The sequence below is a fragment of the Synchytrium microbalum genome, assembly GCF_006535985.1.
Source record: "Synchytrium microbalum strain JEL517 chromosome Unknown SmJEL517_scf0008, whole genome shotgun sequence".
NCBI classification, from domain to species: domain Eukaryota; kingdom Fungi; phylum Chytridiomycota; class Chytridiomycetes; order Synchytriales; family Synchytriaceae; genus Synchytrium; species Synchytrium microbalum.
Window position 1 is genome coordinate 483847 of NW_022158357.1, and position 21573 is coordinate 505419.

Sequence of the window (21573 nt, forward strand, 5' to 3'; positions counted from 1 at the left end):
AAAAACAAAATCTGCTGTAAGGGTCTGTCAAGAAGTTCTCACTTCGGGGCCTCCATGTCGTATCCTCGTCCTTCGCTGTTCCGATAATGATGCTCTTGACTTTGGCAAAGCGGCCTTCCTTGAATGACTTTATGGGGTGTTCTCTGATGCTGACACCATCGAGGATTGGGCCGAAACGAAGAATCAGCCTAACGGACTCAATTAAATCAGACATTTCAGCAGAGAATCCGTTTTGTTTGGTGTTGAGTCATTTACCCTGGCGGGGGTGAAGTCATCAATTCCAACAACCTTTCCCACTCGATGGTACGTAAATAATCGACTTTTTGAACGGCGTTTAGGTGGGGAGGACATTTGGTTGCTGCACACAAGTAGTCAAAGAAACCTGAACAGAAAAATGTCAATTGAGACTTCTGTACATGGAAACCTCTCAGAATCAGATGTGCACGCACCTTGTTGAGTCTTGGCAGTCAATGGATTTGCACCACCAGCAGATCCACTTTCACATATAGCCCGATCAAACAGGTTGTCCATTGGGAAACACACCATGAGATATGAGATGGCTATTGCACCTGCACTTTCTGTTTGATTGTGTTGAGAATTGAGATTTCTCGTCAAGTTCATCATTGGACGAAATATTCGAAGGCTCACCACCGAATGCTGTTATCATGTTTGGATCACCACCTGTTCAGACACTCATTGTGAGTAGAAGTCTCATAAGTTTGGGGGAAAAAACGAAAGACAAATGAATGGTATTTTCAGACTGCCTTACCAAACGACTGAATATTGGTTCTAATCCATTGAAAGGCAGCTCTCAAGTCCAATAATCCATAGTTTAGTATCCCATCAGTTGAATCAGCCTTCATTTCAGATGAGGCCAAGAAGCCAAATAGGTTTAATCGGTAACTAGTAACAAAATACAGGATGAAACAGGCTTCATATTACCCACTGCAGCATTGCTCTAGCTCACAACAAACACCACATCCGTGGCGCAATACATACTTGACCGAAACGACAATAACAGAATCATTCGATTCAGCAACGATATTGGGAGCTCCTTGAGCAATGGCAGTGGATGCCTCGCCGTTCTGAAAAGCCCCACCATGGATATATACCATGACCGGCAACAGCTTCCTTGTTGAGGTTTTTGGAGTAAATACATTCAAGTAAAGACAGTCCTCATTATTTGGTATGACTGATCTTGCAAAGGGACCTGACGAAGCCGAGAAGGATGCGAATGGTATTTGAGGACATTTTGGACCGTATGATGTAGCATCGAGCGTTTCAGTCCATTTTGAAGGTGGTGATGGTGGTCGCCAGCGAAGAGGACCAATTGGAGGTTTGGCGTATGGAATTCCTGGGGTTGATTATGAGAAAAGTGAGAAGGTGAATGATCCAACCGTCAACAAGGGTCAATTATATAGTTGCAGTAAGCTGATGTGATGTATGTGATGCAAACGCTTTGTGATGATATTTACCTAGGTAAGCATGGCAGCTCTTTCTAAATAAGATATAGACCAACGGTATTAGCTTTGGCTAAGAAAGAAGCGACGAAACACGATCTCACTTTTTTGAATAGTTCCACGCTTGATCAATTCCTCGAATGGGGCCAAATGCAGTATCGATCACTGCCATTGAAGAGCAGGTATACGATTTATCAGGACAATTACGTGTGCCTTGCTAGGCTTGTTCTGTAAAAGACTGTGAATTCGCGTCCTAAGCTCACACTCACAAAAACCCACACGTCAAAGACATCACTCATCAAGGGCAATAATCATTTTAGCATTTGTCGTAAAAGACATCTTCGTTTGCACAATCCAGTAATTATTACTTTGCAGAAAAGACCAAACCATCAAAAAAATATCCACAAAAACACTCAAAACATTATGGCATCTCGAAATCAAAGCAAACCATCCACACCTTCAACCAATTCATCTCCGCTTCCAGCTTCTGGTATGTACCTCTCCTTATTCTGCTCTTTGACACAAAACGCTCTTTGCAACAAATCAAATTGTCCATATACACCAAACATTCCAAATGTCACAACCAACACCGAAACTCTCCCGTCAACATAGGCAGAGGCATCGTGAAAACTCTGATTTCTACAGACACTATCATCATCAGAGCCTTGAAACCTCTTGCCAATGCTCCTCCGCCAGAACGTGTCTTGAGCTTGGTATCCACTCGACGTGCTTGATGTACAAGATATCGTCTAGTTCTGACAATCCTTCTCGCATTTACAGGCTGGTATCATTGCTCCACGACTCGGAACTGCCAAAGAACCGGAGAAGGAAGAGGTACATCAATGTCTGACGACTATGTGCACATCCTTTCAGTCCATTTGCTTTGTCTATATTTGTACTCACAACCATATCACTAGCCATACGCATTCGCAGCACGAGAATTCCTTCGAAAGCTCCTCATCGGCAAAGAAGTCAGCTTCAGAGTCGAATATACAACAACCACAAACACTCGCGATTTTGGCATGGTCTCGCTCCCTCAAGCTATCGATGGAGAAACCAACGTCAGCAGAATCATGATCAAGGAAGGCTTTGCCAAAGTTAAGATGGATTCGAAACGACCACCATCCGACGACTCAGCAGCATTGCTGCTGTTAGAAGAAGCTGCCAAAGCTGCCGGAAAGGGCATGTGGGCTTCGAAATCTCCAACAGACGGACTACGTAATTTAAGATACAATCCTCCTGAAGATATGAAGGGGTTTTTGGAAAAGTATAAGGGGGTCCAAATGAATGCTGTTATTGAGCTTGTCCGAGACGCTTCTACGTATCGACTTTGTATCTTTTTGGATGATAATTTGTCGCAGTATTTGACTGTTATGGTGTCTGGAATCAAGGTACATTGAAAATCTGGCATTTGCAATTATGTTACCAGCAATTAAAAAATTTTGTCGTCAATCCAGGCACCACTCCTCAAAAAGGACGTACCAGGAGCAGAAGATATCATAGAGCCATATGCAGAAGAAGCTAAATACTTTGTCGAATCTCGTCTATTACAACGAGACGTCAAAGTGATTTTGGAAGGAGCTGGGAACAGCAATTTTGTTGCATCGATTATTCATCCTGCCGGAAATATCGCTGAAGCATTGGTATCTGAAGGACTCGCAAAGGTTGTTGATTGGACTATTGCTAATGTTTCCGGAGGGTAAGTTTGCATCAAAAATGTCGACTGTCGAAATTGGAGGAGAGACAGCAGTGATCTGGAATGCAATAATTTCATTGGTTGATCATATCCCCATATTTTCTCAACTCTTTTGTTTTTAGACCAACGAAACTACGAGCCGCTGAAGCTAAAGCCAAAGAGCGACGTATAAGAATGTGGCAAAACTTTGTCGACAAGAAGAAATCTGGATTGAATGGTGCTGAGGCTGTTTTTGATGGAATTGTTACAAAGATCGTCACTGCCGATACTGTATGTATCCAGAAAAAAAGCAGACATGTGAAACAGAATGGCTTATTCACAAGCGCGTCTCGTCCTCATATATAGATCATGATTGCAGGCTCAGAAGACTTGAGCCCAGAACGCAAAATCACTCTATCCAGTGTCCGAGCACCACGCATCAAGGAACCAAAAGAAGCAGGCTACGCTGCAGAAGCCAAAGAATTCCTACGATCCCGACTTATTGGCCATCGAGTCCACGTTGTCATAGACTATATCAAACCCGCTGTCGAAGGATACCCAGACGAAAAAGAATGCGCTACAATATCCGTTGATGGGCAAAACATTGCTGAATCCATGATTGCCAAAGGTTTAGCATTGACATTACGACATCGTAAAGATGATGAAAATCGATCATCCGCTTATGATTCGCTGCTCATTGCTGAAGAGAAGGCAAACAAGGCACAAAAGGGTTTGCATTCGCCTAAAGATCCACCATCATACCGTATATCCGATGCATCTGAAAATTCGACTAAGTCGAAGCAATTCCTGCCATTCTTGACGAGAGCTGGTGCTGTCGCTGGTATTGTTGAGCACGTTGTTGCTGGATCTCGATTTAAAGGTATTCTTCCAATGCTGCTTGTCACTCCTTTTTTTCAGTCCTTGTCTTACTCCCTCGACAATGTTTAGTCTTGATACCGTCTCAAAACTGCAAGATTACTCTTGTGTTGGGCGGCATAAGAGCTCCACGCGCTACTGGTAGAAGTGGAGAACGAGCCGAACCTTTTGGAGACGAGAGTTTGGAATTCGCTACTCGTAAATGCTATCAACGTGATGTCGAAATCTCTGTTGAAGGTGCTGACAAGGTCGGAGGATTCATTGGTACAATATGGTTGCCTGGCGGTGGAAGTCAGAAACAAAACTTTGCGGTGTGTTGCTTTGAATTGTCCCTGACTGTGGTCATGGTTTCACTCGACAATCTGTCCTTTTTTGCTCTGGAACTTACCACATCCATGCTCTGAATAGGTCATGTTGTTAGAAGCAGGCCTTGCGACCGTCCACGAGTATTCAGCACAACAGAGTATACATGGCAAAGATCTTTTTGAAGCTGAAAGAAAGTCTCGAGAAGCCAAACGTGGAATATGGAGTTTGGAACGACCAGAAGTAGAAGAGGTAAAAGAAGAGGACCCAACAGCAATGGACGAAGAATCAGTCAATGAAATACAGGCAGTTATATCCGATATATCTGGTGGTGGATCATTCTACTTCCAACACGTAGGTGATGGAACAAAGAAGCTCGAGCAACTTATGGCCGACTTTGCATCCTTCCATATATCCCAACAAAACAGCATTATACCATTCAATCCAAACGTAAATGATTATTGTGCCGCCAAGTATTCAGTAGACGAAGGCTGGTATCGAGCACGTATCCGCAAAGTCAATCCAGCAGATAAAACTTATACCGTCTTGTATATGGATTACGGCAATTCCGAAACAGTACCATTATCACGATTACGACCGCTCGATTCCAAATTCGGTGTATCGTATCTCCCACCACAAGCCATCGAAGGTGTATTAGCATACTTGACAGTCCCACCGCTCGATGATAATGAATGGGGTATGGAAGCATATGAGCGATTACGTGAATTGACAGAAAACAAAATGCTCAAAGCTAAAGTAGTCGGTGCTAAGAAGACACCTACTGCTTTATTGTTGAGTCAAGCTGATGATAAAACTGGGACTATTAATCAGTTGCTGGTGCGAGAGGGTTTGGCTACTGTTGATAAGGTAGTTGCTAGACGTCATCATGCTTTGTCGAATGGAGTCAAACGTGGAAGTAATGGTACCACAAATGGACATGGTGCTGCTAGTAGCAGTGTCGATACGTTGTTGCGTGCTCAGGAAGATGCTAAACGCGATCGGGTATGTGATTAATTTTGGATTTCCATGCTGTCATCAACAGGATGAAAACAGACTTTCTGGTCTATTACAAGTGACTAACATCACCTTCTTCATTCACTAAAAGGTCAACATGTGGCAATACGGCGACTTCACCCAAGATGATGATTTGTAAAACTATTTTAAAAAACATTGTCGTATTGATCAACTCTCTCTACAAAAAACAAGAACACAGTTTGCACTTATACAATCTCCTTGAATGTGTTTTTTATTTCTAGCGCTCGAAAGGAAATGTAGAGCATTTTTATAATAACATGTGTATTGAGCAGCAATAATACGAAACGAAAAGGAAGAAGCACTTTATGGAAGGAAAATCAAAAGCCTCCGCTAAAAAAAGGAGAGAAACGCGAATGTCAGGGTATGTATGATTTGGACGATGAATTCAACACGACGAACATACAGTTGTTGCACCGTAACGTTTATAGCCTCTCCATCTTCCATGTCCAACTAACGTGAAGAAAATGTGTGGCGTTAGCTTCCCGATCATCCCGAAACCAAAAAAAAACTCATATACGAAGTAATTGACATACATCATCAGGAGTGTCTGTAGGGTTGATGCGTTCACCGCTTGAGGCAAGGAATCGGACGGCATTTTTGTCCTAGATGTGATATTGATGGAGCGTATGCTGAGTGACTTGACTCGGGTTTTCTTTCTGCTGAGCGAATGAATGAAAGTACCTGTCCAGTCTACAGGAGACGAAGGTCATTGTAAGTATACTTGGATGTAATGAAAGCGATTCATCAACACGATGGTACCTTTTGTAAGTATGCGGACATCAACTGGATTTCAAAGTAATATTGGAGTTAGTAGTGATCGTTGATTGAAGACTCGTGAAAAATGAAACTCGGAGTGGCCAGCAAACTTGTAATAGCAATATGCGATGTAATAAATCAATCTAGATTGGTTACTAACTTTGTCTAATGGTGTTGTTCGTTTGATCTTGAATGCTATAAATCCAAAAATATAAAGATTAGTGCTTGAGCCAAACGAGAAAATGCGAAGAGTGCCATCCAATGCAGTATGGTATAATGACACCAAATCATTCAGAAATCTCTCTTTAGCGTTGAAAAAGTAGCGCCGAGAAGCAAGTGCCTCTCCGAAGCCCAAAACATTTGATGTCAAAATGTTGCTATCAATCTTCTAGCTTACCGATTTCAGATTGGTCTGGGCCCACGACTCTGAGATTGATATGCTCGACCTTCTGTAATATGATAATATAATAAAAGTTAGCTTGTGATAAGGTATAGCTGGTAAAGCTGGCTTCAACTAAGACGGGTTGAAAACAAAAACAACCAACCTTTTGCTCCTGTTGTTGATCTTCTCCGTCCATCTTTGAATATTGTAGGTCTTGTTAGTAAGGTCTGATATATAGGAGAGCTTGCTTCTTGTTGGTTTTAAAGAGCTTTCTTCTTGCTTTTTGGTGAGTTGAGTGGATTGAGGTTACATTTGGAGGCTTGAGCCAACGAGAGCTATAATTGTATTTACGTGAATTGATGCATGAATGATACTTGGATCGCTTATTAGTACTTGTTTGCTCCCTCCTTTGTCACCAACATCTGACAAGTATCATTTCATTCATTCCATAGATCGTACACATGGCACCTCGCAAGGACTTAATGGAACGCATTGTTATAGTAACTGTTTGGAAGTTTCTGACAAAATATCTTCCATTCGGTATGTGTACTTGGCCCCAGTTCCTGCAAGCACAATTGGCATTCAAGCAATCCAATTTCAGGCATAGGAAAGATTGTGTTTAGCTACATAGTTGGCATCATGTCGCCGTATACAAGCTCAATCTCGCCTCGGATCACTCATATCGATACTGGGAAGTGTACAATTACCATGCAAGTGATTACCCTTTGTCGCGATGTTGTTTTGGACGTGTACTGATTCGCACGTGTCCTCTCAAGGAGCATCGATATGTGCGAAACCCATTTGCTTCAATTCACGCTGCGGCTATAGTCAACATCGCTGAAGCTGCATCTGGAATGGCCGTGATTTCTAAAACTCAACAGTTTAATGCTACGAATGCCGCCAAGAAAAAACGTGGAATAGTGAAAAGGATTACAGCTGAATACTTTGCAAAAGCACGTAATCGTATTACTGCTACATGTGATTTGGGAACGGACGATTTCGTGGTGGTTAGCGGTGCATCAGGTCAACATGGGGCTGATGTAGAGGTGCCTGTTGTGGTCAAGAATGATAAGAATGAAGTTGTCGCGAAAGTGCAAGTCACTTGGCGCATTCAACAGAGCTAGAGCTTTAATGTTGAAAGAGGTATATTTTTAGATCTTACTGTTCTACCAATTTGCCCCCCCCCCCCCCCCCGGCCCATATGTTTATATAATAAGAAGACTTTTTTGCATCTGTACAAGTGTTATCTTCTCTTCGCTTTATATGTACACGGGCCTCATCATGTCAATATAGATGGGCACCACCTAAAGCTGTTGTCGCGGGATGCTGCCACGTACTGGAAGACGAGCCACCTGGTCCATCATGCCAATACCCGTATTCCGCGGATGGTGAGCTTGTCAATGCCTCCTGTGCATCACGAGCTCTATGATGAGCTTCAAGATCCTCCAGCATCGATATCATGGGATTCAAAAATGCCCCCTTTTGAGGTAGCATCATTGGTCTCATTTGCTCAATATCGTGATTTGGTACCTGCTGCATATTGTAATTAGACCTTCTTGCCCAAGCTATTGCAGCATGCAAGTTCTGCACCCAAGCAAAAGCTACACTATGTTGATCCGCCTGCAAATACCATACTAGCTGTCCCGGCGATTCATCACGGATTTCTACAAGCCAAGGTCCATCGCTGTCCCCATACAAAACACATATAGTTGATTTCGTGATTGTGAACTGATCCATACATCGTGCATGTCCATGATCAGATTTAAACTCGTAGAGTATGCCATTTGCTAGTATACAGAAGCGATCCTTCCACACTTGTATGCCTTGTTGGCGTGGTGATGTGCTCAATTTACGCAAGTAACCTGATCGAGACTGACTGTCGCTTAGTAAATCCTGCACTATTATGGGTTCTTGAGAGGGTGACGGTTCGACAAAGTTTTGCCATCGTATATTATTTGGTTGGGCTGACCCCATATCTCCCAAATCCATTGCTGCTGGTGGTGGTGGACGAGGCTCAAGTCGTCCAACACGCCGGTCTTTACGTTGATCTGCTGGTCGTGCTGATGATGATGAGGCCGTCGATGGTGGTGCTGCGCCACTTCGAGGAACTACATACATGCCAGATGCCCAGTGTAATGGATCCACGATTGGTAGTAGAGCAGGCCGTTCTAAGGTCCGTGTTTGCAACATGGCCCTCCGCACGGATTCTTCCTTCTCACTATAACTTCTCAGTGGTAAATCATGAGAGTATTGGCGACGATGTATTGGACCTGCTGACTTTGACCTAGCCAGTGCTGATGAGTTGCCGTTTCCCTCACCAGGTCGTGCTCGTGACCTCTCTTCCCATGTTTGTTCAGGCGCTACTGGAGATTCAGACGTCGAAGAGTACGATGTTGGAGACCAGGGCGGTGACGTTCCCTGTCTGGGCGACATACTATAAAGGTTACTTGATGATACACTGTTGGGCGATAATATATTTACACGTGCTGGCAAGTTACTAACTTTGCCTGGTATCGGTGGTAACGGCTTCTCATTTTTGGGACTAGCAGATGGTCGTGCTGCAAATCTAGATGCCTTACGTGGTGGAGGCGACGGTTCTCTTTCTTTTGATCGGTTGTCATATCTCTCAGTGTCGATTACAGAGACAGAGACGTTCGACTCATTACGATTTATAGCGAGCAATTCTACACCTCTCGTTGGTGACTTGCTCAAAGAGGATAGTCTAATTGGACTCATGGCCCTTTCGCCTTCAAATATAGTCTTGAGAGCTGTTTGCGTTTGCACTTCACCATACTGCGAAGCTAGAGTCATTGTCGACCATCGTAAATCCGTCATACTGTGCGTCGGTTTGAGACGCGACGACGTGGCAGTAGCACCTATAGGTTTGTTGTAATAGGCCGTTGATTCAACATCTACCACTGGCTCATTAGGTGTTGATCGTGTTGCTCTATTACGTGGTGGTGGAGATGGCAATGATTCGACAACTGTCTCGTTGACTGGTGAAGTTTCACGAGCTAATTCCCTTTCATGGACCGCGTCATCCACGGGGCTCTCAGGAGGCTGTGTATCTATCAGAGAGACAACCTCAAATATTGAGATAGCCTCAGCACTATCATCCGCTCCATCGTTTCCATCTATTAATGGTGATTCCTCAACAGGAAAGTTGAGAGTTGAATCGCCCATTTCAGTCACCATAGATTCTCGCAGAGAACGATTTCTACGTGATAAAGAGAGTTCACCTCCTTCTGAAGAACCGGATTGCGTCCCAGACCAATTACCACTATCCCGAGTCATGATACTCTTTTGCGATGCTATTGCCGAGGCTACGATTGGTAACTGATTCGTCAGGGAGTCTGTAGGTGACTTGGTCAACGACACTGAATCAGAATGATTCCTTTGTCGATTTACGCGTATTCTGGTAGGACCTGTCGGAGTCCTTAGATCAGACTTTGACCTCCTTACTCGCATCGGAGCTGGCAGAGCTGCAACTACAGCACCTACAGCATCAATCAATGCTGACGGGCTCGCCGGTGATTCTAAAATCGGTGAGAGTGCATCACTATTCCTACTGTCATCAAAAGTCTGGATTGCTACTGATTTCAAGTTCGAAGGTTTCACTGGTGGTGGTGTTGGTTCTGGCGTCATAACAGCTAGTGATACTACATCTAGTTTTGTGTCAGGGCTGACTCGTTCTGGAGTCAGTGGTGGTGTTGCTAGTGGGGATTCCAAGGCTGGCCGTGGTGTCGTTGCAACACTGGGAATCACGCGTTCTTCTGTCTCCTCCGCTTCCTCTTCTTCAACCTCTGGTTCAATAGCCGTATCTACAATATTTACAGGTATCGGTTGATCTTTAATAAGACCGAGGATCGGTTGTTCAATAACTGGTTCTGGTGAAGTTTCGGATGGGATCGGTTGTCCAACAACTGATCCCGTTGAAGTTTCAGATGACGTAGGTTGTTCTAGATGTATATCGGAGAGTTGGGAAAGAGTTGGAGTAGTCTCAGATTCAACATTCAAGATGTCATTCAGATGAGGCTCAATTAGACTATGCTCGGTTGTAACAGGAGATCGCATACCACGCTACATGAGAATGAGTGTGAGGAGCGAAGCTCTTTGTAAATTACGCGGATAGAATCGCTTATACCTCTGAGATTGGATCCGATATAGTCTGTTCCACAGAGTTGAGCGACTGTACTGAGTCAGCTACTTTGTCAACCATTTTGTCATTCACAACTTGCGTAGGTTCAGAGATATCTGTCCTGCTTTCTATGATCCTCGGCGCCAGATTATCATCACTCCTTGATGAAATCTCGTCTATAGGTTGAACTATGGTGGAAGTACGTGTCGCATCTTTTACAACTAGCTCAGGTTCCTTCGATACAGGTTCAAGAGTTTCAGCCACAGTTACTTGAGGTTCGAGAACTACTGATTCAGAATGGGATTGTGGTGGTTTTACTTGTATGTGCTTTATAGGCTGTATTGAAGCCTATGAGGTCACCATGTCAGTGAAACCAACCACTGTCACGGTTCAAAAAAGGCATCCAACCGGCCTCACCTCTAATGATACGTTATTCAATTCTGGCTGTTGCGCTCCAGGCAAACTGTCTTTGCGACGCGGTGGGCTGTTTGTGCTACTGTGACCTGGTGGAGTGTCCATTTTCTTGGCGTAAGGATTCCCCATCTTTGATTCCCACATATTCTTCATGTCCTTGACACGTAATGGGTGACTGTTTGGTGATGTGTGTCCTGTAACATCACTGAATGTATGTTCGAGTACTGGTGCCAAGTGTTTTGTGACTGGGGTGGTATCATTGTTGGTCCACTTCAGAATCATAGATGAAACTCGTGTGTTGAGATTTTGAACTGTTTTTGATGCTTGTCCATCGTCTGGTTCTTCTGATTCCATTGTACCAGCTGGGCTTCAATTTTTCAGTTCAGATTTCCTGGCGAGACTGTAGACTTGAGGAGACCATCAATTGGCAATTTAGCGGCCCTAGTCGTAGTTCTGTGATAGAAATTTGAAGAAAACTCGACCTAGTGGTGTCTCTTGGACCAGCAAGTTCTCACAAAAGAAGACAGAGCTGGGCGTTGCGAATGTTAGCGTTCCACCAGTCATTTCCAAGGGTAGTAAACTTCTACTTACGTGTAAAAGAACTCGTATGATATTTACTTCACACCTCTTGCCTCGTACAGCTTACAACTTCCTCTGGACCTTGCTTGGCAGTCCTTTCGAATCTGAGCAAAAAGTTACCGTTCAGGGTGCAACACAAATAGACTACACCACTGCCATCCAATTTGATCCTTTTCCCCTGAATCTAAGAGGATTTGCAGCCATTGGTCCACATGAGCTGGCAGAAGACATTCCTGGCAGAGATCGCGAACAGCGTTCCAACTGAAAATCTGAATTTGAAAACAGCATGAGACACGTCCAAGGTCCAAACCTCTTGGTGTCTGACGTGTTTCATAGTCTTGCAATCGCTGCAACTACAGATAGATCATCGTGCCTGCTTGATCAAGCTGGAGAATAAGAACGGGAAAGCGTGATGTTTGGCGAAAACACGTCCGATCAGATGGCACGGTCTGATGAACCAGAAGAGATAAATGGACTTGAATCTGGGATCAGTAAATATTCGCGTTTTATATCGAATTTGCACCGACCATCAAAGTAAAGGTGAAGCTTTCATCATTTTCATCAACGTCGAAAACAACAAGTTCAGCATGCCTGGCGAGACAGCGGCTGCAGCTCCGACTGGACAGCAGCGCAAGAAGCTTGATAGTAGAATACCAGCTCTGATCTCTAATGGAGTCAATCTTGGCAATCGGTCACTTTTTGTTCTGGTTGGAGACAAAGGCAAAGACCAAGTCGTGACATTGCATTTCCTGTTATCTAAGGTCAGAGTTGCAGCCAGACCATCTGTATTATGGTGCTATAAGAAGGAGTTGGGCTTTAGCTCGCATCGCAAGAAGAGAATGCGACAAATCAAAAAACAGGTTCAACGAGGACAGAAAAGCTCTGAACAGGATGATCCTTTTGAATTATTCATATCATCCACCAACATTCGGTATACATACTACAAGGAATCTGAAAAGATCCTTGGTCAGACCTTTGGAATGTGTGTTTTACAGGTACAAGGAGCTGCGTGTCTTGAAAAAAAAAACTTTGATTTTGATCAACCCCGATTTTAATTATAGGACTTTGAGGCTCTCACACCTAATCTGTTGGCAAGGACTATAGAAACAGTAGAAGGTGGTGGGATTGTTGTTTTGCTGCTTAGAACTATGAGTTCGTTGAAACAGCTCTACACAATGACCATGGTATAGGAAAAGATTAGCGTCACGTTCTATGTAACGCTCTAAAAGATGCCTAACGCCTTGAAATACTAGGATGTACATTCACGATATCGTACCGAATCGCACACTGAAACCGTAGCAAGGTTTAACGAACGCTTCATATTGTCTATGGGCGGATGTGACGCCTGTTTGGTCTTGGACGATGAACTCAATGTACTCCCATTATCTGCTGGCAAAGATGTCAAACTATTGCCGCCCAAGCCAGAAACTACCTCAGTAGAGCTCAAAGAACTGAAGGCTCAATTATCCGACAGTCCACATGTTGGAGCACTGATAAATTGTGCTAAAACAGTCGATCAGGCTAAAGCTGTACTGATCTTTGTGGAAGCCATTGCCGAAAAGACATTACGATCCACTGTAGCATTGACAGCTGCTCGTGGTCGTGGTAAATCAGCTGCTTTAGGATTGTCTATTGCTGCAGCCGTCGCTCACGGATATTCCAATATCTTTATAACATCACCCACACCCGAAAATTTGAAGACGGTATTCGAATTCATCTTCAAAGGCTTTGATGCTCTTGGATTTGAGGAACATTTGGATTATGATATAATTCAGAGTACAAACCCAGATTTCCAAAAAGCGGTTGTCCGAGTCAACGTCTTCCGAGATCATCGTCAAACTATACAATACATACAGCCACAGGACTCACAATTCCTGTCTCAGGCGGAATTAGTAGTAATCGATGAAGCAGCCGCCATTCCATTACCGCTAGTGCAAAAGTTGCTGGGTCCATATCTAGTATTTATATCCTCCACAATAAATGGATATGAAGGAACAGGTCGATCTCTCAGTCTCAAATTGATACAGGGCTTACGAGAGCAGAGTCGAGGATTTGCTGCATCAGGAGCCCGGCATGACGATAGAAAGGAAGGTGTCCTGGTTGATCGTCAGGGTCATCAACGTAGTACAGGTGATGGTAGTGCGGCTCCACAAGCAGTGGAAGGGCTTGGAAAATCGACAGGTCGTGTATTGAGAGAAATCAAATTAGAAGAACCTATTCGATATGCCCCACAAGATCCTGTAGAATCATGGCTCAACAAGCTATTGTGTCTAGATTGCTGTAATCCATCCAATGACTCTGCTTCATCAACCGTAGGCTCTCCACATCCTAGTGCATGTGAATTATTTTATGTAAATCGGGATACCCTCTTCTCATATCATCCAGCCTCGGAACAGTTCTTACAAAAGATGATGGCATTATATGTAGCAAGTCATTACAAGAATTCTCCGAACGACTTGCAACTATTGAGTGACGCACCAGCTCATCATCTCTTTGTATTATTACCTCCACTACCAGCCAACCCAACCACACTACCCGAACCATTGGTTGTAATACAGGTGTGTTTTGAAGGATCTATAAATAGAGCTTCAGTCATGGCTGCCTTGTCCAAAGGTCTAAGAAGAGACGGTGACTTGATTCCATGGCTGGTCTCTCAGCAATTCCAAGATGATGGATTTGCCATGTTGAGTGGAGCCCGTGTCGTACGTATTGCCACGCATCCAGACTTTGCTAGTATGGGATATGGTACTCGTGCTCTAGAGCTTTTGGAACGATATTATAAGGGCGATTTTGTGGGTCTCAACGAAAACGAGAATACTGTCTCGGAAGAATTCCAACGAGTCACTGATGCTGAACTATTATCCGCATCACTTGCCACCGACGATATTCGTATTCGAGATGCTTCGTCCATGCCGCCTCTACTACTACGATTGTCAGAGAGACCACCTAAAGAACAACTAGATTGGCTCGGTGTCTCGTATGGACTTACTGCCGACCTTCATCGTTATTGGAAACGGGGTGGTTACCGTCCAGTATATATCAGACAGACTGCTAATGACTTGACGGGTGAACATACATGTGTTATGCTTAAGAGTTTACGAGAGGACTCGGATTGGTTGATGGAATTTACAGCAGATTTCCGTCGTCGATTCTTGGAACTCTTGGGATACCAACTACGTAAATTCAGTCCATTGCTAGTATTGAGTGTTTTAGAAGCTACAGGTGGTGGTCGTGGTCAAACTGCTACAAGCGGTGAAAAGCCAGGTATGTCAGGCCAAAACCAAAGAAAAACATATTCTGTAGTCATAGGGATAATGCACATTTATTAACCTCTTCCAAATGCTTACCATAGTCAATTTGAGAAATCCAAAAGTATTGAAACAACATTATCGGCCATTCGACTTGAAACGTTTAGATGCCTATTCATCAAACCTCCTTGATTATCACGTCATTGTAGATCTAGTACCATCTATTGCCCGCCAATACTTTATGGGAATCTTTGATCCCATAGTTGAATCAACAGACGAAACCGCCGCTGTTCGTCTATCACCCGTGCAAGCGGCCATCTTGATTGGCGTAGGCTTGCAACGCAAGACCTTGGATGACTTGAACAGTGAAATGGGTCTCCCAATATCTCAGATCATGGCCTTGTTTGGCAAGATCTTGAAAAAGACGACTACATTCTTGCAAGCTATAGTCACTAAAGGTGTCGAAGGTGATATAGGACGTGAGTTGTTGAACGCAAAGATGGATATCGATGGCGGCGATGATGTGGCGGTTGAAGACGATGAAGATGGTAAAAAACGTAAAAGAGATGTTCAAGATGAAGAAGCTTGGGATCCTACTGCTACAACACTTGAAGATGATTTGGAAGAAGCTGGTAAAGACGCTCTGGAGGGTGTCAAGGAGCAGCAACGTGAACTCATCAATTCTCTTGATCTCACCAAGTAAGTTCATGACATCATACCTTAATCTGTTGCCCGTTGAATGCTAATCACCAACATTTTGCTCAGGTATGTTATTGCTGGTACAGATGATGATTGGAAAAAGATCAAGCCATCTTCATCTACCAAGGTCGTATCCATTCCAAATCCACACTCTTCTAAGAAGAAGAAGCAGCAAGAGGGACTAGTAGCAGAGTTGGAAAAGAAGAATGATGCAGAGATGATTGATCCTATGGGTCATCTAAGTAAGAAGAAGGGTAAAAAGGCCAAGAGTGGCTTGTAAATTTTTGTTGTGAACTCTGTCCTGCTTCTGTTTTCGCATTTTGGCATAGTCATTAGTTGTAGTAGTAGTAGTAGAAGCAATAAAACTTTTCAGTGAGTAACTTGGGAAACAGAGACAACTTCCGTACAACGTCAGCCTGCGAATGATTTTACTTCACGTAGTATTACCAAAATATCTCGTAAGCGCGTTCGGATTGGATGTGTTGAGGCATTTGGCAATTTGCATCTGAATTTGAAAAAACCACACCACCGCAAACCTTGCTCCCAAACCATTAACTGCCGCACAGTTCTCAATCAATAGTCTCGATTTAGGCAATCCCAAGCTACTACTTGCTTGATTGAGTTATGAAGGCAGCTATTACAAGCTTGTTGGTTGCTTCGGCAACTGTTCTGGGTGCTAATGGATTGGCCATGTTTGAGTTGCCTGATGGACAAATCTCAGTAGCAGTGTAAGTACAATCAGTCTGCATCCATCTCCGTTGATCCTTCATCAAACTTCATGATCTTGGAATCGCTGTACGCACACACATTTTGCGTGTGTTTGCCGCACTGTAATGCAATCTCAGAACCAACCATTGAATGAAGAGGGATGCAGCTCCTGTATGGAGCATGGGAACGTGTCGCAAAGACTCCTCTTGTTCGCAAGAGTCCACTCCACATGAACCAGTGTGAAGGTGCCACTGGGCTTTGGCTGCGGTGGTTTCAATCGATGCACATATGAACAAACCAACTCTATCACAGGCCCACAAAAACTCACATACGTCGTCATCTTGCTTAGCTGGCCAGACAACTACAACTACCTTGGACCCTACCACGATGACTCTCCTCTAAAAATAAACACTCGAACTGGAAAGAACTGGCCAATCTTCCACGCAGGACAGAATATTCCAGTCAAATCAGCATACTCGAATCCTGAAGTCATAAACATTGACACCACGATCGATATTACAATGGTCACCGAGACCAACACGAACGCTTCGATTATACTCGACGTGTATCCATTCGACAGTCGCCCTGGCAAGTCGTTTACATCAGTCACTGATGCTGATATTACTGCTCTTGCAAACCAACTCGCTGCTTGGAACGCAAAGGGTGTCAAAGTATACCTCAGACTTGCTTCAGAAATGAATGGAAGTTGGTATCCTTGGTGAGTGCCAAGCGAATTGCTCAGAAATGGATCGGACCCGTCTCAGAGCCTAACGCGACTTTCTGTTGATGCTGTAGGGGTACCCAGCCAGTTGAATTCAAAGCATTTTGGATCAAAGTGACAAACGCTGTTCGAGCTGTCGCCAATAACGTTGCTATGGTAAAGTCAACAAAAATCCGCAAACGATTCGTCCCAGTATCTCTTTGTAGTCATATTCTGACAGAATTTGAGAGTAGGTCTGGAGTCCACAAGTCAACTATGCTGGTGCTTACGGAATCAATGCAGCTGTTACTGGAACGCCATCAGCTGCAAGTTTGGCTGCTCTAGATACGAACGGTGACGGATGTTCCTCTTGTGCTGGAGATGACCCATAGTACGTCATCTTTGCATCGTACATTTGCATCGTACACAGTCAAAGTTTCTAGTCGCTAACCAAAGAATACATAGCTCGCCCTACTATCCTGGTGCAGCCTATGTAGACTGGGTCGGAACGTCCTTGGTGAGAAATCGAAGAGATATCCATTTCGATCAAAAAAGATACTGGCGTGGACTTTTTATTAACCTCGATTTTTGGTCATAGTACTGGCATGGATCGGCTCCTTCAAATACTGACAATGGTGCGAGACAGTATGGAGTCAACAGTTTGCCCACAGATGGCTTTTTCGATACACAAATGACAACTGGTACCTTCCCATTCTATTCATACGTTGTTGGATTGGGCAAACCATTACAAGTCAGCGAGGTAATGTCGTAGAAACGCATTTGCACAAGATAAACGCCAGTGCCCTAACTTGCTGCTTGAATTCGATCTAGTGGGGTTGTCCTATGTATCTATACAACACTGATGCCGCCGGAAACTATCAGTCAGCCATTTCTGCAGGACCAGGTAAACATTGTTCATGCAGAAGTTTGTCACCCACAACTTTACTAATTAGAATGAATCGCAACCAACAGGTGAACTCGCAATCAAGCAAGCCTGGTGGCGTCAGAGCTTGACCAACACTGCTGTCTTGTTGAAGTATCCCAAAATCAAAATGGTAATGTCTCGAAAAAAACCGAAAAAAACATTCCTCGTCCATTTTACAATACCTTCTAGGCGTTTTTAACACTAAATCTACTCTCCTAGTTTGGCTTGTTTGAATTCAGAAAGGCCGAACAAGAAACATACAGAGACTTCCAGTTCCTCAACAACACCGTCCTTTCCTCAGCTCTCGTTGCAGACATGGCTGCTGCCCAAGCTCAGAATGTAGGAATTTCGTATGTATGGGCCTCCACAAATGCACCAGTAGCGTCAGCAGCTGCCCCCACTGCGGCCTCATCCGCCACGTCAACACCGAAGAGTAGCACCTCATCTGCCGGAAAATCAACAGCAATTGACATTTCCATTATGGCCATGACCTCGACATTGCTCCTAGCCTTTGCATCTCTATAAAAAAAGTGTCGCGGGTTCGACGCGGATTGTGACATTTATAACTAGAAAAAGAGACGATTTATATTTGTAACAATCTACAACACACACTAGTAATAGTAAACGACTAAACAATAGACTCCTTTCCTCATTATAAATGAACCAGATATTAGCGTATTCTATGTTGGTAAGCTTGGACTCCAGGTCTGTACAGGCTAGCGTTCGTCGTATATGGTATCGCCGTCATCATCACGACGTCGGCGTCCTATATCAAAGATTCCCAGGGCAATGAAATCCGGAGTTTCAGCATACCTAAGTGAAAGATTTAAAAGTTGCCAGCAAGACTAAAAAGGTATCTCGACTTACTTGAGCTTCCCATAAAGATCCGTTTTGAGCCATACTTGGCAGTGTCGACATCTATGGCTCTGTTTGGGAATTTCGGATAGACAGCAAGGGCAGCGCTCTTCCTCTTCCTCTGTAAACCGTTTGCGTAATCTTTGCACCACTGTTCGAAAAAAGAGTTACAATTTAATTAGTTGCAATTTGACGCGGACAGCAAAGAGTTTTATGAGCACGTACTTCTGACCACATGGTACATTACGAAGCCGACAGTAATAAAATTCAATAGCCTAGCGATGAAGAGACCAATGTTCATCGTGATGGCACCATCCAACTGAGCTTTGGCAAGGGTTGGGTAAGTGCCATTGCCCGAGGCTCCTGCTCTTACAACGAAAAAGTAGTCGGGCAGATGTGCACCTAGTAAGGGAAATATCAGACGATTCAGTACACGATGTGTGATCAATGGCTACTACGATTTACGTGTCTCGTTACCAGTAACAAATCCAAACGGAGGGGTAATAAGATCCTCAATCAACGACAGTAAAAGCAATGAAGCAGATGCTCCAACCATGAGACCAATAGCGACGTCAACACCGTTACCCTTTGTAACAAACGTGACAAAGTCCGTGGAAAATCTGAGGACTTTCTTGCGAGTAACTTCAAGATTTTGATTTAGGACTTCCACAGCAGCGGGATCAAGTCCAAGTCCGTTTAGTAAGGGTGTCCCTTCCTCAGCAGGTTCGGGCTGTTGATTCCTTTTATGCCACCATGCGAATGGAGGTCGTCGCTGATTATTCTTTGGCATTTCCAGCAGCTGTTTGAATTATTGATCAGTATGAGGTTGAGCCTAGATGGTTAGGTAAGGATTGAGCTCTGATGTATTACTTCTGCGAGTTGTTGTCTTTCAGTATATTTGAGTTTGATTTAGATAGTTCTGGCGATTAGCTCGAACAGACCAGTGTTGATCTATCAGTTCTCAGCAATTTACAATGCACTTACTGCTCCCTTCTCGCTTCTTGTCGTATGTTTTCCTTGTTAACAACTGAATTTGCGCTTTTGTTTTTTTCAACTGAACCAACGAACGCGTTCTTTGTCTCAAGAGCCTTACAAACGATGGATTTCAACAACATTCGTATAGTTTATATTTTTTCAAGGAATACTCAATCACATACGCTTCCAAACTAGATATATTTTTTATGTGTTAGAAGCTTTAAATTCATCAAGAATCACAAGCAAACCACGATCCACCACAACTGTTTCTGCTTTCATTGCTCAACCAGCACCTGGTTACCGTTACTATGGCGGTGTGAATCTCTGACTTTGAGTACAACTACGCCATGAGGCTCGACGTGGAATGTGTGGCTAATAATAATGTGTGTCAACAACTGCGATATGATTTGACCACGATACTACCAAAACCTACCTGCTGGTCATGACCCCCAAATTCTTTCGTTTCCACAAGTCTCGAACCAACAAGTTGGCATTTTCCTTGAAGCCAAGACGGTACCAATCAACCTCAATTTTCTCAGACTTGTTCTCACGGTTGAGAAGCACTAGAGACGCCAACGAATCAGTCTAATTGATGCATTATAGCGGTAATGTAATACTAACCAACAACAGTGGCACCATGAACAAGAGGACCAGTCCAGATATCATAATGTTGATGCCCACGACCGATTTCTGTTAAACTAACACTCTTTCCAAGCTTGTCTTGGTTGATTGCAATAATCTCTGGGTTTGTCAGGATATCGATGATTTCGTCCGAGATGGCAAAGATGTCAGAGCCAATCAACAATGGACTCTTGAGAGCAGCCCAAAGAGTAAAGTGCGATCGGTACTCTTCGAGTGTCATATTGCCGTTACCCATTTCCATCATATCGGGATCATTCCAAGCTCCTGGCTGTGCATATTGCGTCAAAGGGATCTGTAGATCAAGGATACGGATGACATAGTTCCAATCATCACGAATATCAACTAGTGTGTAGAAACAAGTTGGGTTGTGCTTGGAGTATACATATGCAACACAGGACAAGCGACATACAAGTAGTTCTCCAAGAGTTTCCCACATCGATGGCCCATTCCCAAGTAGTTTCACCGCTACCGTAAACGACAGTTGAGATTTCGCACATGAAGTAAACAAGCACGCAGTGACTTGCCCGTTGCATATGGAGTAGACGATAGGTCTGCCGGTAGCGTTCAATGCATCACGAATTTCTACACGGACAATTGTCAAGGATTAGAATAGTGGGGTTCATCCGCCCATGTCTATGCACATACTTGTGAAGCGCTCTCGGGAAGGAGATGCGTCTGGATAACAATTGTCGACTTTCAGATAATCAACATTCCATTCAGCATACGTTTGTGCATCAATAGTTTCGTATCCTAGGGATCCAGGTCTTCGAGAACACGTCATGAATCCAGCATCGGTATAGGTACCAAACTTTAGACCAATTGAACGGATATAGTCAGACAAGTTCTTCATGCCAGAAGGGAATCTAACGGTGGGATTTTTTCAATAACTAGGCAGATTGAGTATACCGTCGAGAATTCATACTTTTCCCTGTCCTCAATAATACGACCGTTAGCATCACGGTCAATCTGCCAGCAATCGTCCAAGTTAACGAATTCATATCCGGCGGCCTTGAGCCCTATAGCCAGCATATGCATGCGTTAAGATTTCACATCGAATTGTGACAGGAAACTGAGATCTACCTCTGGAAACAATGGCATCGGCAGACCTTTTGACCACGTCTTCATTGAGCCTGTCGCATAAATACACGTTCCAGCTGTTCCAGCTATGAATAGATCATGTCAGGTGGGAGGTTGGACAGTTGC

At 43.8% G+C, this 21573-nt stretch overlaps 4 protein-coding genes across 4 annotated transcripts; 3 read left to right on the top strand and 1 right to left on the bottom strand.

The window, feature by feature from the left end:
* Positions 1-1883: 1883 nt before the first annotated feature.
* Positions 1884-5467, top strand: SmJEL517_g02151 (uncharacterized protein; the record flags this gene model as incomplete). The annotated part of the gene is made up of 10 exons (XM_031168079.1): positions 1884-1950; positions 2073-2173; positions 2241-2294; positions 2378-2851; positions 2918-3159; positions 3279-3426; positions 3502-4015; positions 4084-4322; positions 4420-5316; positions 5420-5467. The coding sequence occupies 10 exons, from the start codon at positions 1884-1886 to the stop codon at positions 5465-5467; spliced, it is 2784 nt and encodes a 927-aa protein (XP_031025953.1).
* A 6738-nt stretch (positions 5468-12205) lies between these two features.
* Positions 12206-15845, top strand: SmJEL517_g02152 (uncharacterized protein; the record flags this gene model as incomplete). Its single annotated transcript, XM_031168080.1, has 5 exons — positions 12206-12613; positions 12680-12802; positions 12872-14882; positions 14971-15565; positions 15632-15845. The coding sequence occupies 5 exons, from the start codon at positions 12206-12208 to the stop codon at positions 15843-15845; spliced, it is 3351 nt and encodes a 1116-aa protein (XP_031025952.1).
* Positions 15846-16189: 344 nt separating this feature from the next.
* On the top strand, positions 16190-18423 carry SmJEL517_g02153 (mannan endo-1,4-beta-mannosidase; the record flags this gene model as incomplete). Its single annotated transcript, XM_031168081.1, has 9 exons — positions 16190-16293; positions 16623-16991; positions 17069-17150; positions 17228-17364; positions 17439-17490; positions 17572-17733; positions 17805-17877; positions 17946-18028; positions 18118-18423. 9 exons carry the CDS (start codon positions 16190-16192, stop codon positions 18421-18423), a joined length of 1368 nt encoding a protein of 455 aa, XP_031025913.1.
* Positions 18424-18614: 191 nt separating this feature from the next.
* On the bottom strand, positions 18615-21405 carry SmJEL517_g02154 (alpha-galactosidase; the record flags this gene model as incomplete). Its single annotated transcript, XM_031168082.1, has 11 exons — positions 18615-18711; positions 18801-18904; positions 19001-19155; positions 19231-19552; positions 20022-20100; positions 20162-20291; positions 20350-20712; positions 20780-20835; positions 20883-20952; positions 21016-21233; positions 21293-21405. The coding sequence occupies 11 exons, from the start codon at positions 21403-21405 to the stop codon at positions 18615-18617; spliced, it is 1707 nt and encodes a 568-aa protein (XP_031025951.1).
* Positions 21406-21573: the final 168 nt, after the last annotated feature.